This window comes from Aedes albopictus, chromosome 2, assembly GCF_035046485.1.
Source record: "Aedes albopictus strain Foshan chromosome 2, AalbF5, whole genome shotgun sequence".
In the NCBI taxonomy this organism is placed as follows: domain Eukaryota; kingdom Metazoa; phylum Arthropoda; class Insecta; order Diptera; family Culicidae; genus Aedes; species Aedes albopictus.
Genome location: NC_085137.1, coordinates 76,264,203 through 76,281,169, shown reverse-complemented (window position 1 = coordinate 76,281,169; position 16,967 = coordinate 76,264,203). Strand labels below are relative to the sequence as shown.

The window sequence follows — 16,967 nt, the reverse complement described above, 5'->3', positions numbered from 1 at the left end:
TGGATCCTCCATCACCCGTATTTTTAATTACATGTTAAATTCTCTCATAGATTGTTACTATGTGTCGGTTAGAAGTTAAAAATCTGACGGCACTGAGGAGAACTTGAAATATTCATCATCGGGACCAAAACTAAAATATTTCGCTGATTCTATGGAATGGTTTACAGTTCACTCTGGTTGGATGCAATTTAATTTTTTGTATGTTCTGCTAAACAGAAATTTTGAATTTACTCCACGAAGAGCTGTCAGAATTACTGAATTTTTACACGGAAGGAAGATCATCATATTCTTCATCTAATGGGTAAGAAAACTCAGTTTTTTAAAAAATGGTCTTTGGTTCGGTTTAGCAGAACCCCGACCAATTTATTAGAAGATATGGACCACCCTAATTTTCATGTATATTGAAAAGAGGGCCTTACTTTTAGGAACAACTTTGTAGAACACCATATTTGTCTAAAAACTCATTTGAAGGCGTTGAATGCATCTTTCCTCGTAAATCTGATCCGTGGACCACTGTGCACTGCTAATGTGGTATGGGAAAGTAGGCCTTTTCCTGGCAGATTTGCGTGAGGTAAAACAGCCTTTTATGATGAGAAATTGCAAAAAAGTATAACACGGTTTCTAAGTTTAATTTAATCTTCCAACTTTTTACCATAACTATTTAAACGTTTAATTTGGCTTTATTTTGAGAATAAAATTGCAAACTTGGTTTTAACCAGGTTTTAACTTAAATATAAATCTAGCCAGGGTGACGGGTTCGATTCCCGGTCGGTCCAGGATCTTTTCGTAAAAGAAATTTCCTTGACTTCCTTGGGCATAGAGTATCTTCGTGCCTGCCACACGATATACGCATGCAAAATTGTCATTGGCAGAGGAAGCTCTCAGTTAATAACTGTGGAAGTGCTCATAGAACACTAAGCTGAGAAGCAGGCTTTGTCCCAATGAGGACATTACGCTAAGAAGAGAGAGAGATAAATCTAGCCAGCAGCAATAGTTTAGAAAACTGTCCGTACACAAAAGCAATCGATCTTAATTAGGGGAAATTACCTATTCTCGGCCGTTTTGTTCTCTTCGTCTTTGGGGGTTTTTTGAAACCTATTGAACTCAGAGTTGGCCTCAAATCCTTCCCAACTAAGCTGAATTATATGGCCAAGTTTCAGGTCATTTGGCTGACAAAAACCCACCATGACGAAGAGAACAAACCTGCCGATAATACCCATTGTCACCCTATATAAAAAAAATTGTTTTCAATGCACAATGAAGCTGCAAACGTGCCGAAATCTCAATTATTTACTGCTGTACTAGATGCACGAAAACTTTCAGAATATCAAGAGCGGTGTAATTACCATTCGGATTCACTATCATCACATGCATTTAGATTGGTATAAACTGGTAGAACAGCACGTGTGTCCGTCTATTTAGATTTGGTTTGTTGACCCATTGCAAATGCGGAACTTCATTACTTTCGTATACGTATATCTATAGATAACGTAGAGTAGACAAATTTACTGTAGGTATTTCACAAGATGAGTGATAAAAAAAAGTCTGCAGTTTTTATTTGTGGATGCCTGACGGTGTGTGTTGGATGTCCCATCGTTTGCCATGTGACGAAAAATCTCGGATAAAAACTCATTTAAAATTCCATCAGCTAAATCTGACTATGCATGCAAAAGCGGAAAGTTGGCCGGCTTAGCACCGCCGGAGTAGGAGTTGCCACTGCCAGAGCGGTGATGTGCTGGGGGGACAGGCTAAAGGAAAAGATCAACAAACCCGGCTGAATCCTAGGATGGAGATTGAAGGGTTTTGGGAAGTCCTGATGTGTACAGGTGGAACCGGTGTTGTCCCGATGACGGGCTGAGCGGTGAGCGGGTGTAAAGCGGTTGAGCCGAGCTAGACCGACAGAGGCTGTGTGCCTAGCCTTTTCAACCAACAGAGCAAACTTCCTGAAATCAGTGAAGTAGATACAAATTTGTGTATATAAAATGCATAAATGATGTAAATGAACATTCTTTGTTTCACAACTTTACATACACTGGCAAGCAAGGATACTCATCTTAACTGGCTGACGAAAATGACTGGTTTCGACACAACAATCACAACTTTCTTCAGTCGTGACTTCTTTCAATATACTTAATGTAGAAGATGGTTCTTAGAGGGTTCGTTAAATCGTTACAACGTACAAGACCGTAGAAAGGTTCAGAACCGTTACTTTCCTTGCAAATGAGGGCATATCTGGCTTGGTATAGCTGTCTGAAAAAATGGCAGGACACCTGTTTAGTAGAGACGCCGTATTAGTTTTTGACCTCTTTTATACTGATGGAAAGTTCTTTCAAAACGAAAAGAAAATTAACTACTGTGAGACCAAGTCAGGTAAGGTGTGGAAAGCTTTTGTCTATAATTATTAATCAAACTCGGAGAACTTAATTCCCTTAAATTCTGAAAAATGACATACATTGCCTTTCCTCGCCGGATTTTACAGTTGCCTTCGCATGATTTACTAATATTAGCGACATACCGTTTCGCCTTAGCTCTACAGTCTAATCCAGGCTCTAATCATCAGCATGGCTGGGTCCTGGTACAATAAAGTACTCGTCAAAGTCCACCACACCGAGCTGCTCGCGACCAGCTTCCAAAACTTTGAACTTTTCCAAAACGGTTCGCATTTGAAAGCCCACTCCATCGGATGCTATGTAGCAGTTTTCAACATGCTCAACCAGTGGCCTCAACACATCAACCGAATACAGCCGAGTTTTGATGAACCGCTCTGCGTTATCGACGAACAATGTTGCCTGTTCCATGGGGAAAAATAAATGTTCCGAAGTGTGTGTCATCTCGCAGGTGGACAGCATCGTTTCCAAGTATCTTTCCAGATATCGAACCTTTGCGATTTCTGCAGAGTGTGCACAATGCGAAGCGCAGTATTTTTCGGAGTCGTAAAACAACTTTTCTGGAATAAGATAGGAATCTTTATGAAAATGTACATTTTGAAAACTCCAGATGACTTTCTTACTATCAACAAACACATGCTTCCAGGGTGACCACTTAACTTCGTGTGCTTTTACCTTCACCATGCGATACTTGATCATATCGCCCAACTTCACCTGTAGTTGATCATCCTGAATGAAGAACTTGCCATCCACAGACTGGCTCACATTCCGGCACAAGTCACACTTCAACAGCGATTCACCGGTTTCAACAGGATTAATGTACAACTCCACACCAAAGCTCAAATATTTGGACTTGTACCGGGTCCAAACCTGTATTCCGCGGGGTTCCAGAATTTGAATGTTCAACTTGGTCTTTCCGGACAACACGATCCACTCGGGAAGCGGTGCTACATCTTCTGACGGAACTGAAAGATCAACCATACAACCAGCTAGGATGAACGCGAAAACGGTGAATCGTGCAATGATCATTGTTTTGAACTGATTTAGACGGATTGATATGACGGAATGGGGGAGAGTCTCGCTACAGAGAAGAATGAGAATCAAATTGAAAATGTATTTACTCGAGTACGAAATGGCTACATACTAGTAAAGGAGATAACTGAACGCAACTACAGTAGAGTCTCCTATAGATCTATAGATAGGTATAACACATTGTCTTCCACTTGAACTGATCGTTTAGAGTTTTTTTTTCACTTGGAACATGCTTAAGGGGGTCTCCTGTTAGCCTAGTGGTTAAGGCTATGGATCGCCAATCCGGAGACGGCGGGTTCGATTTCCGTTCCGGTCGGGAAAATTTTCTCGACTCCCTGGGCAAAGTGTACCAAAGAATTTTAATTTATTATATTTGATTGTTCTTGCCTCACAATATACAAATTCATGCTATGGCAGGCAAAGAAAGCCCTTCAATTAATAACTGTGGAAGTGCTCAAAGAACACTAAGTTGAAGAGAGACAGGCCAGGTCCAAGTGGGGGACGTCGAGCCACAAAGAAGAAGAAACTTTAAACTTAAATAATCAAAAGTTTAGTTAAGTTGTAAAAGTTTTGCATAGCTCCCGCATACTTTTGTTTAACTCGTTTTACGCGTTTTTTTTTGTAGCTGAGTTGAAATGTTTTGTTATCGTTATTTTACGTGATTTTCTGTTTATTTTGTTTTGTTTATTTACTTATTTTTTATTTTTTGTTTTCTTGAAACGCAACTTTTTTCAATGACCCTGGAGGGATCGGTTTTGCTTTTGCCTCTCACTGAGCAGAAACATAACTATTTATACAATAATTAAAAAAAAATCTTTTGATTGCCGGCTTTCAAAAGATTACATTTTAACCAAGTAAACAACAAATGCCATGGGTCCATCGCCAGCTTTTCAGGTGAATCCTTGACCTAATACATCTCCCAACAACCCACTCCGTAGTACAGGTCGGACTCGATTATCCGAGATAGTGTTTCTGGGATTTCTCCAAATTTTTCTCCAAGGGGAAACCTTTCAGAGGTTTATTTCATTTTGGTATTGCTTGCAATTTCTGCTAAGATTACTCAAGCAATCCCTGCAGGCATATGCATAGGCATATGTATATACCACCAGATATTTCCCGAGGAGATTTTACGATTTTTTCCGGGAATTCTTGTTGGGACTCCATCAGGATTTAAAACTGGAATTCTTCCACGGGTTTTTGTAGTTGCACTTTATTCATGGGATCCTTATGATAATTTCTCCAGGTATTTCTTAAAGTTGTCTCCGGAGTTTTCTATTGATATTCCACCAGAAGTCCTTGAGGACTCCTTTAGGTATTCATGCAGCAATTTTTCCTAGGATTCTTTCAGGTATTCTTCCAGACATTTTTCTTCATTATTTTATACAGAATATCCTGCATGGGTTTCTTCAGAAATTCTTCCGGATATTCCTCATAATTCTTTCAGAGATTTCTCCAGGAAGTTCTACATTAGGCTTGTTCACTTTTTTCAAAAATATTCCCTGATTCTCAAGTCCACTCCCATTTTTATGATTGGCATCCAAAAAGGAAGTACAGTAAAGTGGGGCAAAAGTTCGAGTGGGGCAAGAGTTTCTTTTGAAGTTTTTGAGCTCAATCCAAATTATTTCTTTCGGGTGTCAAGGCCTTTTTGAAAAAGAGTCTTTCACTCCAAAAATTTTGAAAATTGATCAATATTTCGAAAAGTTATGATCAAAAAATGTAATTTGCGACGGTCCTTCCAACGCATAAATTGGAATTGTTATGAAACCGAATTCGGTCTTTTATTTTGGGGCGTAACTAGATTTATTTTGAAGATGCTTTAGCATGCCTAAGATTTTGTTAAAAATATTTGGAAATCATATTCCACACATAGTGGGGCAAAAGTTCGAATTGTGGGGCAAGAGTTCGAGTCATATGGCAACTTTGGATAATAACCTAAAATTCTGCTAAATGTACATATTAGGGGCTGTTCATAAACCACGTAGACCAAAATTTGGCCATCTCAGACCCCCCCCCCTCCCCCTAGTAGACTTTTGTCCATACAAAAAATTTGAAATTTGTATGTAGCGTGGACTTTGGCCAGACCCCCCCCCCCCTCCCCCCAAAAAGTCTACGTGGTTTATGAACGGCCCCTTATCTCTAAAAATGATGGAATTAGTGAGAAAATTCGATCAAAGTTGCAAAAAATGTTGTTTTATCTGAATTTCGCGGAAAACTACTAATTTTTGGTGTAGTATATTTAACCCTAATTTGGGTAAAATCCAGATCGAACTTTAAAGTGTATTCCAGTTCCAGCATCGAATATTAATTAGTTTCAGGTATTCTTATTACCAAACTGTCGAAATAGTGTGCTACGGTTAGAGGAATTCCACAAACACTAGATTTGAACTTTTACCCCAGTGGTGGGGCAAGAGTTCGAATTAGACGCACACATACAAAAAGCGTTGTAACTCAAAAATGAAAAGATATTTAGCGTAACTCTGTTCGGTAGAATCACCACACTGAGTTCATTTATTTACATCTGCTTCGGTTTTTTGAGAAAAAATGAATTTACAACTAGGGTCGAACTTTTGCCCCACCTTACTCTAAATATCAACAAATTCCATCGAAATTGAAGAGGTCCAAAGCATGATTGCGACGAATTTTAATAATTTTTCCTCAACTCCTACACCGTTGCACAGTGGCGGGCCTCCATACAAAGGTCGGACAAAACCTCAAATGTTAACCGAAATGGCTAAAATTCACAGGTTATGATGATTTTAGTGTCCTTAACCTATTTCTGATATGGAACTTTTCATATATTTTGATTTTACTATATTAGGGTGGTTCAAAATTTTGAAATCTGCTGATTATGGGAGGCATGTAAAACGTTATCGATAATAAGCTAACCCGATGCGTTTTTTGAACGTAGATTTTGATCAACCTTTCGATTTGAGGGTTCTTATATCATGTGTTGGCATTGAAATTACCTATAATTGTGTATTTTTTTTTGCTTTAGGGTGGTCCAAAATCTTTAAAACTACATAAATCATTAGCAAAATTCGATTACCTACCAAAAGCAATGGATCAATTCAGATACACACAATGTTAGCTGAAAAGACGTGGTCTATTCTCAGGAACCATCTGTAGACCACGTGACGTTTTACGGTGGGTACACGGAGGTGAATTAACGATTTAAAATGGGTTCAGATAGTCCCATATAGTGAACTGCGTAAAATTTGAACTGCTTTTTATAAATCTCGTTTCAACGACTTCATATATGCTCGTCCGTTTAGGTTGTACATGCTGTAATGTACATTGATCTCTGTTAACACTTGACGAAGCAACCAAAACAACACTATATATAAAAAGTTGGAAATACATTTTCGCAATATTGAAGGGAGCTGTTGATAAACAATCATAAGAGATCGGTAATATTATTGATATACAGTAGAGCTCCAGCAAATATTTTCAAAATCTATATCACCCTGTTTCTCGTTCAGTAGAAATGTGTTTTAAGAAAATGCATAAATAATATAAAATAAAACTTCAAGTTTTTGAAAAAAATAATACAAAATAAGAAAAATAATTGAAGATTGCCATGGTGATCGCAACGTTTACGCAGAAAAATATTTAACGTAGCGTTTTACGCCGTTTAGTGTATTCCTTTCATATTTTATAGATGACTACTGCTTTAAACTGTAACGATGTGCGTGTAGAAAAGAAGCGCGCAGGTGTCGACGAATTTGTATCACTATATATTGATAGAAGTTCTTGAAGAAATTGCTTCTAAGCTTTTTGAGCAATTTTAACGATTAAGAGGAATCGAAAAAACGATCAGTTTAACCCTCGAGCGATCGCGCTGTTGTATTTTGTACAACACGTTGAAAAAATCCCGCTTTTTGTACTCAGCATTAGCGTGGTGCTGACGCAGGTAGCCAACCGCGCGAGTTACGGAAGGTTAAGAAAACCAATGAGCAATGGTTTGTAGTTATTGTTACATGTTTTTCACGATTGTTTTTTGTTTTTATTTTTAAGTTATTCTTTCTGGATACGACTGAGGTTATGTACTGTTACGGTTTGGCTTCGCAGTCTTAAGGGGAATGGAAAACACTAGTTTTTGATTATTCCCGACGTTTCGGTCCGTTTGGGACCTTTTTCAAGGGTTCAATCAAAGTCCAAATAAAGTCGTAGCACTCGGGCTCAAACCGGGTACCACTTCTAGTACTGCATTTGGTCCCCGGTACCCAAGTTTGACATTTGACTGATGTACCTCATTTCTATTAACATTGTGATTTAGTAACCTATGACAACGAACCACGAACCTAGTTCAACAATGAATTCAATATGTCAAATTTGTGTGTTGCCCAGCCTCTTGTCACCGCAATACTGCCCCACAGGAAAATAACGAGCCAACATCTCTGGTTCCCACTTCCAGCCGCCTCGTTGAAATCAATAGCGGCGGCTCGGCGGCTTGGTTCCCCATGACAGCGCAAAGTTTGTAAACAAACATAATTCCAGGAGCAAAAATCAAAAGCGGCGAAACCTTTTTTCACAATTAATTTTTGTTTTTCACCTTTTTAAATCGTTAGTTTAAGCAAAACATGCTTTTTAATTTCGCAATTATTTATTTAAAAATGAAATCGTTATAGTATCAGCTTGTCTTCGTCACGGGAATAAAGTTCCCATAAAGATAATAATTGTTATTGATATGATTCAGCCACAGTCAATAATCGTTCCTGGATTTTGATGCTGACCTCAAAAACATGGCCGCTTGACAGGAGGCTGGTGTTGCCACAGTCCTAGCCACAGTCAATACACAGTCCGTAATTTTCTATTTTTTAATGAAACTTAATTTTTTATCGCGAAAGTCGATTGCACTGACCCAAAAAAGGACGGCTCAAGCCCCGAGCAGCTGGTCTTAACCACGGCCGCTTCGGGGCGGGCACTCAAGGTCATCTCATGCCTCCCAGGTCTCAGGGTGTTAAGCATGGGGGAGTTTACGGTGGGATACTTCTAACTTAGTAGGAGTAATTAAGCTGAGTCAACTTAAATAGCGGTTTACTATGCGGAAGAAAAAGATCTGTCGTTAATCGGAGAATGGGCCGCGGTCGTAGAGCGTAGTCAAGCCAGAGAGTTTCTGAAGCGGAATCAAGGAGTGGCCGGTATGGGCAGTAACCATAGTGCGTTCGCACATCGGCTAGTGCAAAACCAGCGTTTTGCAGGGGTGCGGCCAAAAGTGAACCCGACAGAAGCTATCGATGGATCGAGCAGCAACCAGAATGATAAGCGGCCGAAAAGGCAGGCAACTTCAGTTTATTGATTCCAATTCAATTAGACCAGAACAATGATCCTTTACACATTTCAGTGGGAAGATACTACGACGGCTATTTGCTTGATGGTCAACCCCTACGATAGTAGAAACTTTGGTTTATGTCCAATTTTGGCTCATGTCCAATAACCGCTTGACCATCAGGTATACCGACACCGTCGCTTGTTCAGAGCGCCTCCCGCATCGTCACCTATGCTAGCGTGAGTCTCCCTGCAGTCTCAAGGCTACTCTGGTAGTCTGTTAGTTTCGCTGCTGGCCCGTTCCACCTACACCACGTCACGATTTCCCAGCGATTCCGTCCATGTGATAGTCACTTACAACGTCAGCATCTACCCAATTCAAATCCGCTGTCGCAGTTTAACCGGTGGTGGTAGATTTTACTAGGCAGCAGTACAAGATCCAAGTTCAAACAATTACTTCTGCTTTCTAGAAGAAATTAATATTAAATAAGTTATCTGAAGAAAATAATTTACTCGCACTTTACCCGTCAGCGATTTTTTTTTCATGTTTACATTCGCTTAAACAACCTCAAGGTTACCCTTAGAAACAATAGCGGCGTACTAGATTTTGAATTTGGAGTAGAGTGCAAGGTTACATTAAACTGAGGTATTGTATTTTTTTGCGCTAGTACCTCATGAGTCGCAAAAATTAACTCAAATGTAAGGGAGTGGGACGTCTTAGTTGGGTCTTTGGTTCAATCTTTAAGGTTTTCTGGTCAAAAATAGTTTTGCTAAACTCGAAAAGTCATACGTTCGTTTTGGTTTAGTTTTGGTCCGATCGAGTATGGACCATCGTGATGTGGACAAACTGTTTTTTCTCCAGCGGTCTGGAATTCGGGTTCTATCTTCGCGATCTTCCACCATTACATCCACCATAGGATCAAAGAGTTAGTTGTGTTTGGTGGTCTTTAATAATGCGGGATGCAGGTAGCGTCTAAGTAAATAAAGGCTTAATCATTCTTAGTCATCACTCCCCTTCTCTTCAGCTCACTCTTTTTAACTGGAGCACCCACCTTCTTGTGTTTTTCTGTCAAAAAATTAAATAGAAAAATATAAAATAAATTTAAAAAAAAATATGTTAGAGTTCTGGCCATTCGGTTTTCAAACACCCCCTCCCCCTCCCCTTATGACCACTTGACTTAGTAAAGGTCTTTTGCTAGAATGAGGATTACCTAAATACACTAAATTGTTAGTATTCTGATGTCAATTTGAATTATGTTAAGATTAAATATAAACTTCAAACAATATCACTTCCTCCACAACCATGCGACTCCATTGTGACATGATAGAAAAAAAAAATTTCGCGCTTAGCGCAAACAGTGACCTATATAGCCAAAAACAAGACAAAATTGTACGTCAGATCTGTGATACGGCGTTGTTTTCTGATGTTTCCTAAATAAGTACTGGATCTCTTTAATACGAAGTTTTTTTCCAACATTTCATAAAACTCAATATTTACAACAGAACATAATAATTTTGTGATTGGATTCCAAACAAACCCTGAAATGACATGGTCATTCATACCCAAAAACGCCAATAATATTGCCACATTATTCAAATCTTCCTAAGTTTTACAACAAGGTCATGAAGCAAGCTCATTAAATAAAGACAATAAACCCTAGCAAAGTACCACACAAAACCAAAACTTTGAAAAAATCTACAAGACTCAATTTATGACCAAATGACTTGAAAATTTGGGGTTGGAAGAAAAGTATCAGATAAATAAAATATTGAAGTCGATTTTTGGGGTTTTGTCCGGCTTCAAGCCACTGTGCGTTGATGCAAAAAAAAGCAAATATTGTATATTCAGTTCAAAGTTGGATTATCCTGACTGTTTGTGAAATTGTTCACAACAGTCGTCGAATATCGAGGAGATTCTCGATGTATTCTATGTATTCTATAGAAACCAATTAATCAGCAAATTTGTTCAAGCACCTCATTATTTCAAACGTATAGCTCTTTAGAATAACAAACACTAGCAATTATCCTGGAAATAAAATAAATTGCATTTATTTAACCTCACTTTAAAACATTTAAAACATTTATTGCGAAGAAAAAGTATTTAAATAAATTTGTTGAGTGATAAACATTGCATCTGAACACCCCCCGACTTCCGCGCCAAAAATCTGGCGGCTTGGCTGCCGGCAACATCTGATCTGGGCGACCGTTTAACTCAATGAGGTACAGATACAGGTGGCGCAGATAAACATTGCAAACCACTAATTGTCTCTTTTGTTCTACCGCTGATCAAATGCAACTCAATTAGTGACGTCACTAATTGAGTTACATTTGATCAGCGGTAGAACAAAAGAGACAATTAGTGGTTTGCAATGTTTATCTGCGCCACCTGTATCTGTACCTCATTGCGGTTAACTGTCCTTGTTCCACCAATGAGCCTCTGCACGAATTTGCCCTGTCCTGCTCACTCCCACAGAACATTTGAAAACAGCGCGCACAGTAAAAGTCAAATTTGACTTTTACTGTGCGCGCTGTTTTTAAATTTTCTGTGGGAGTGAGCAGTACGCCAGATTCGTGCAGAGGCTCATTGAATGTTTTTGAAAACGCGTTTGCGCGCGAAATCATTCTCGTTCATTTCTGCTGTCAAATCCGTCACCGACTGTTTCACCGACCGTTTGAAACGGTGACTGTTTCGAACGGTCGTGAACAGTTTGGAACTGGACGGTCAATAATCAACAAAAGCAGTTACTTTTTTTAGATGCCAATCAAAATATGGGGGTAGACTTGTTAATCAGAGAACATCTTTTAAAATTGGACAGGCCTATTCTACATATATTTTTTCAGGAGTTTGACCATGGATTCCTCTTGGGATTTCCCATGAGATTTGTACAGAAAAAATGTTTGTTGGGTTGGCATCACTGCTACCAGTATCGTGTGTATTATAGACACACGGAAGAGGCTGTTTCTAGATTAGAACACTCTGAAAATTAACGCAGAATTCATCATACAGCAATCCCATTCACTTCAAAAGTTTTTTTTTCTCGTCCCTCAACATTTTCTCCAATTCACACAAACCACACCCGCTTCCCTCAACCTAGCCTTCTTTAGGGAACATCCATAAAGTACGTCACGCTAAAATTGGAAATTTTCGTACGGGTTTTTTTCCGTAACGTACTTAATGGATGGCCCCTTACTGTTTATGTTTTGTGCCACGAACCCAACACCTTTTTCCTGAGTTCAAAATTGACAGAGAAGATCCCCGAATTTATCAATCTAAAACCACAGACGAACTAAAACACTATCAGAATCTTATTGAATATAGCTTACTAAGGGAAAGTCCATAAATTACATCACATTTTGAGAGGGGCGGGGAGATGCAGCAAATTGTGATGACCCATAAAAACATCAGAAAACTTACATAAAAAGGGTGACTAGGGGAAACAAAAATAAAATAACGTAATTTATGGACGTTCCCTTATTTGAATTTCTGGCTACGCCACTGCTTGATGAAAATAAAATTAAAAAAAAACAAATATTTCGATACGTTTTAGAATTCTGATTTTCTTTTATGTGTGATTCGATTATCCGGAGTGAAATAAAAATCTATACTCTGGATAACCGAGTCCGACTTGTACTTACGAGGGTGTCACTGAGTCGAAGGCCTCGTACGTGCTACATCAACATTTTCTTACCCTATCCCAAGTTGCGGTAAAGATGGGCGTGGCCGGGAATAATGACATTTCGACACTGATTTATCATTTGGGCCTAACTGTCATTTTCGAGTTCTCTTCATCGATCCTCTCTTTGTGTTATCACAGAATGTGTATTGAGTTTTCCAAAGATTTTTTGGTTGAAATGCGAAGAAGACGACTACATTTTGCTGTAGAAACAAAAAGTATAATGATTTTGTTTGTTTTGATCAAGTTATTAGCGAAAGAGAGAGTCGATGAAGAGAAATCGATCAAGTCAGTTAGGCCTTTATGAAAAATCAATGTCGATTTGTGCTTTTGGTATTCTTGCTTAAGATTAGAGCAAAGTTATCTCCCCGGCAATGTTCCGAAAAGCAATCCCAGCAAGATTACCAAAAGGTACATGAATGTAGTTAGTATCCAATCTACGAAGTATACCGTAACTACGCTAACGCTAACCTCCATCGTCAAGTGACGGATTTCCCAATTCATTTGCATGATCTTTCGCAAGCGTTTTTTGTAGTCTTTTAACTACATGAGTAGGGGATTAGGGGCATAATGGACACCCGGGGCGAAATGGACATCCCTGTTTTTGCCGAAACCGTTGACATTTGTGTAAAACTTTTAATGCCTAAGTGTAAAGGAACAAGTCATAGTCCTATTTTTCAAAAGTACCATTTATACTGCTCCAAAATAACCAAAATATCATTGAAATTGCAATATGTTTTTCATATGGTGAGATTCTTATAATTTCGAAGCAGCATCAAATAAGGTATTACGAAATTACGATTGTTTGAGTGAGTCCACCATAAAACAAGTGAATTGTTACCGTACCCACATGTATACGAAGATTTAGCAATGGATAAAGTATTTTATTTTTGATCAGAATTTACTGAAATAGCAATTTCAATGTTGTAGTCGATTCGGGGCGAAATGAACACTGCACAGTGGTCCACGAAACATATTTACGAGGAAAGATGCATTCAACACCTTCAAATGAGTTTTTAGGAAAATATGGTCTTCTACAAAGTTTTCCCTAATAATAAGGCCCTCTTTCCAATGTGCATGAAAATTAGGGTGGTCCATATTTTCAAAGAAATTGGTAACCAAACTTTTTTATTTGCAAGAATAACTACATTTTTCGGAAAAGTTGTAGATCTATCAATCTTGAGCAAGTTTGCTGAAGGCACTTTTTATGTAGCTTTAAAATTGACTGATCTAAAGGTATTTTTCTGAATAAGCTTAGGGTGGTTCAAGAAAAACCGGTTTTCTGGCGTTAACTTTTTCTGTTTCGATGTTTCATCAAAGTCGCCCTTGTAGAGCATTTGAAGACGCGTCGTTTCGTGCACTGAGATGGTCGTTATCTCTTTTGGTTCGAAAGTTACAGGCGTTTTTCTTAAAAAAAAATCATAGTTTTTTAAAAAGGTGTTATGGCGGGTTGGGCCAAACATAAAAAATATCTTTTGCTCGCATTCAAAACAAGAAATGTTGTTCTAAAAAATATCAAAAAATTAGAGGGGTGTTATTTTTGTAACTCAAGTGAAAAATACATCAATATCTTTTGAACGGAATGACGTAGCAACATTCTCAGCGCACGAAAATGCGCGTTTTTGGAAGCTCTAAAAGTGGTTCTTAGGCGACTTTGACGAGTAATTTGAAACAAAAAAGATCAAGCAATAAAACGATTTGTTCTAGCGTCACCCTATGAAAACTATGGGAAAATGCTCCAGATTTGGTCAAAACAGTTTAAACGCTTTATCTTTTTTGTTTCAATTTTCTCATCAAAGTTGTCTAAGAACCATTTTTAGAGCTTTAAAAAACGCACATTTTCGTGCGCTGAGAATGTTGCTACGTCATTCCGTTCAAAAGATATTGATGATTTTCTAGAAAAAATAGGCACTTTTCAAGTATTTTTCACTTGAGTTACAAAAATAACACCCCTCTAATTTTTTGATATGTTTTATAATAACATTTCTTCTTTTGAATGCGGGCAAAAGATATTTTTATGTTTGCCCCAACCCGTCATAACACCTTTTTAAAAAACTATGATTTTTTAAGAAAAACGCCTGTAACTTTCGAACCAAAAGAGATAATGACCATCTCAGCGCACGAAACGACGCGTCTTCAAATGCTCTACAAGTGTTTCTTGGGCGACTTTGATGAAAAATTGAAACAGAAAAAGTTAACGCCAGAAAACCGGTTTTTCTTGAACCACCCTAAGCTATGACAACGATTTTATTGCCCTTTTCCGGCTATACCAGTCGGCTAGTATGTCTGAAATAGACGTAAAACTTGAAGTATTTTTAGGCAAAGTACGTTTAATTTGCAAATTGAGAGATAAATTTGTGAAAAAATTACCACTTGTTTCGGTGGGATTCGAACCCACGACTCCGTTATCGCTAGTCCGGCGATTTAACCAACTAAGCTACAGAACAAGTTACAACAAGTTACAAAACTGCGCCGGACAAGCGATAACAGAGTCGTGGGTTCGAATCCCACCAAAACAAGTGGTAATTTTTTCTCAAATTTATCTCTCAATTTGCCAATTAAACGTACTTTGCCTAAAAATACTTCAAGTTTTTACGTCCACCCTAGGCTAATTCAGAAAAATATCTCTAGATCGGTCAATTTTAAAGCTACATAAAAAGTGTCTTCAGCAAATTTGCTCAAAATTGATAGATCTACAACTTTTCCGAAAAATGTATATAGTTATTCTTGCAAATAAAAAAGTTTGATTCCTAAGTTCTTTAAAAATATGGACCACCCTAATTTTCATCTATATTGAAAAGAGGGCCCCATTTTTAGGAACAACTTTGTAAAAGACCATATTAATCTAGAAAATCATTTGAAGGCGCTGAATGCATCTTTCCTCGTAAATCTGTTTCGTGGACCATTGTGCACTGACAATTATGAATGGATGTACGCGCGTTGCATACTGTTAGGCGTTTTAGAGAGTTTGGAAAAAATCAATCCGATTATTTAAGCCTAAAGTTTATTTAATTAACTTTGATGTTATGTAAACTCGTCTAAGATGGAGTACAGGTACTCTTCAATATAACGTACAAAAAAGTTTGCTCTTTGTACGTTATATCGGAGCAGAGAAAAATTAAATATTTTTTATGCTAGTATTGAAGTATTCGACATGATATTAATCCCAAATAATGATTTCGGTAAAATTCACAAAACCAATTATGAAAAATTTGAGTTTTCACGAAAAAGTCATTTTGTTTTTTGTGCTTCGATATAACGTACATTTTGCTTCGATATAACGTACACTAATTGTTTCTCCAAATTGCGCTTATTCTGGGCAACAAGGCTAATGCTGCAACAAAACATTGATTTGAGTGATTTCGTAGTTCATCTAAGGGTTATTCCTGGGAAAAATAAAAATTTTCAATGTTGTACGTTATATCGAAGCAAAATGTACGTTATATCGGATTCGCTGTATCGAGGGTACGCTATATCGAGGGTACGTTATATCGAAGAGTACCTGTATTATACCTGTGGTATTGATCTCCGTAGGCAAATTACTTAACTGGCCGATGTAACCAAAGAATTAGCATAAAATATGCAGGGGTGTCCATTTCGCCCCGTACCTTTCCTGCCAGCCCTAAAAAACACATGTTCTACAATTCATTATTTCTTGACAATAAAGACATTCTACCTACTGTAAATGATTGAAATACGTAAGAAACAAGTTAAAGTTGTAAGTTAACTGATAATATATTAAGTTTTACTCTGTTAACAGGCCTAACGTAGTGATTTGCTAAGGGTGTCCATTATGCCCCTAATCCCCCTACTGCTTATGTGTTCACATGTTAACACCCAAGATTTTTGTTAAGATTCATTTATTTCGTTATTGTATTCAGAGAGGGTTTTACTGTACGGAGTCCAATTTCTCGTTTGTTCCACTGTATTAAACATTTCACGAGAAAATTTTCTAAGGCGATCCAGTTTAGAGTTCCACCATGCCACGTCTCTAGTAAAATACTATTGTATAGACGTATAGTGGGACAACTGCTTTTAAAAAAATGATGATACTTTCATATACTCTTTGGGAAAATTATTCTAACTTTTGTGTTAAATCGATAGTTTCTCCCATAGTAAATGAATGTGAGTTCAACTATTCCACATATTGATCTCAGTTTATCTTCCTGAAATTTTTAAATGCGAGGTATGTTTATAAGTCACTGCGACCAGTTAATAAATCTATGTATTACGACAAAATGTTACATTCTGTATAATGACACAATCTAGCATCTGAGATTGAAGCTAGTAATACTACTCCCAACCAAAATGCAAGCACATTCAGACTTTTACAGAGAGTAATGATGACGATTTGCACTAGGGTAGAAGCTTCAGTTTTGGCCAGTCCGGAGTTTTGGCCATAGTGCGGTATTGAGCCTGTTGCGATCTAAATCGACGTAAATTTATTTTTTACTAGTAGATCCTAATACAATATGATGATTACAGCTGTGAAAACCACACATTTTGATTAAAAACTGGAAGAAAAAAATATATTTTCTTAAAAAATCTGCTCCCATATATCTATTTTGGCCAGGGTGCTTCTAATTTGGCCACTCCCATAAGAAAT

At 37.8% G+C, this 16,967-nt stretch overlaps 1 protein-coding gene across 1 annotated transcript; it reads right to left on the bottom strand.

Moving 5' to 3' along the window:
• Window positions 1-2,371: 2,371 nt before the first annotated feature.
• LOC115265231 (uncharacterized) lies at window positions 2,372-4,532 on the bottom strand. Its single transcript, XM_062854890.1, has 2 exons — window positions 3,011-4,532; window positions 2,372-2,947 (listed from the first exon to the last, which is right to left on the bottom strand). Exons 1-2 carry the CDS (start codon window positions 3,414-3,416, stop codon window positions 2,550-2,552), a joined length of 804 nt encoding a protein of 267 aa, XP_062710874.1. The 5' UTR covers window positions 3,417-4,532; the 3' UTR covers window positions 2,372-2,549.
• Between the last annotated feature and the right edge of the window lie 12,435 nt (window positions 4,533-16,967).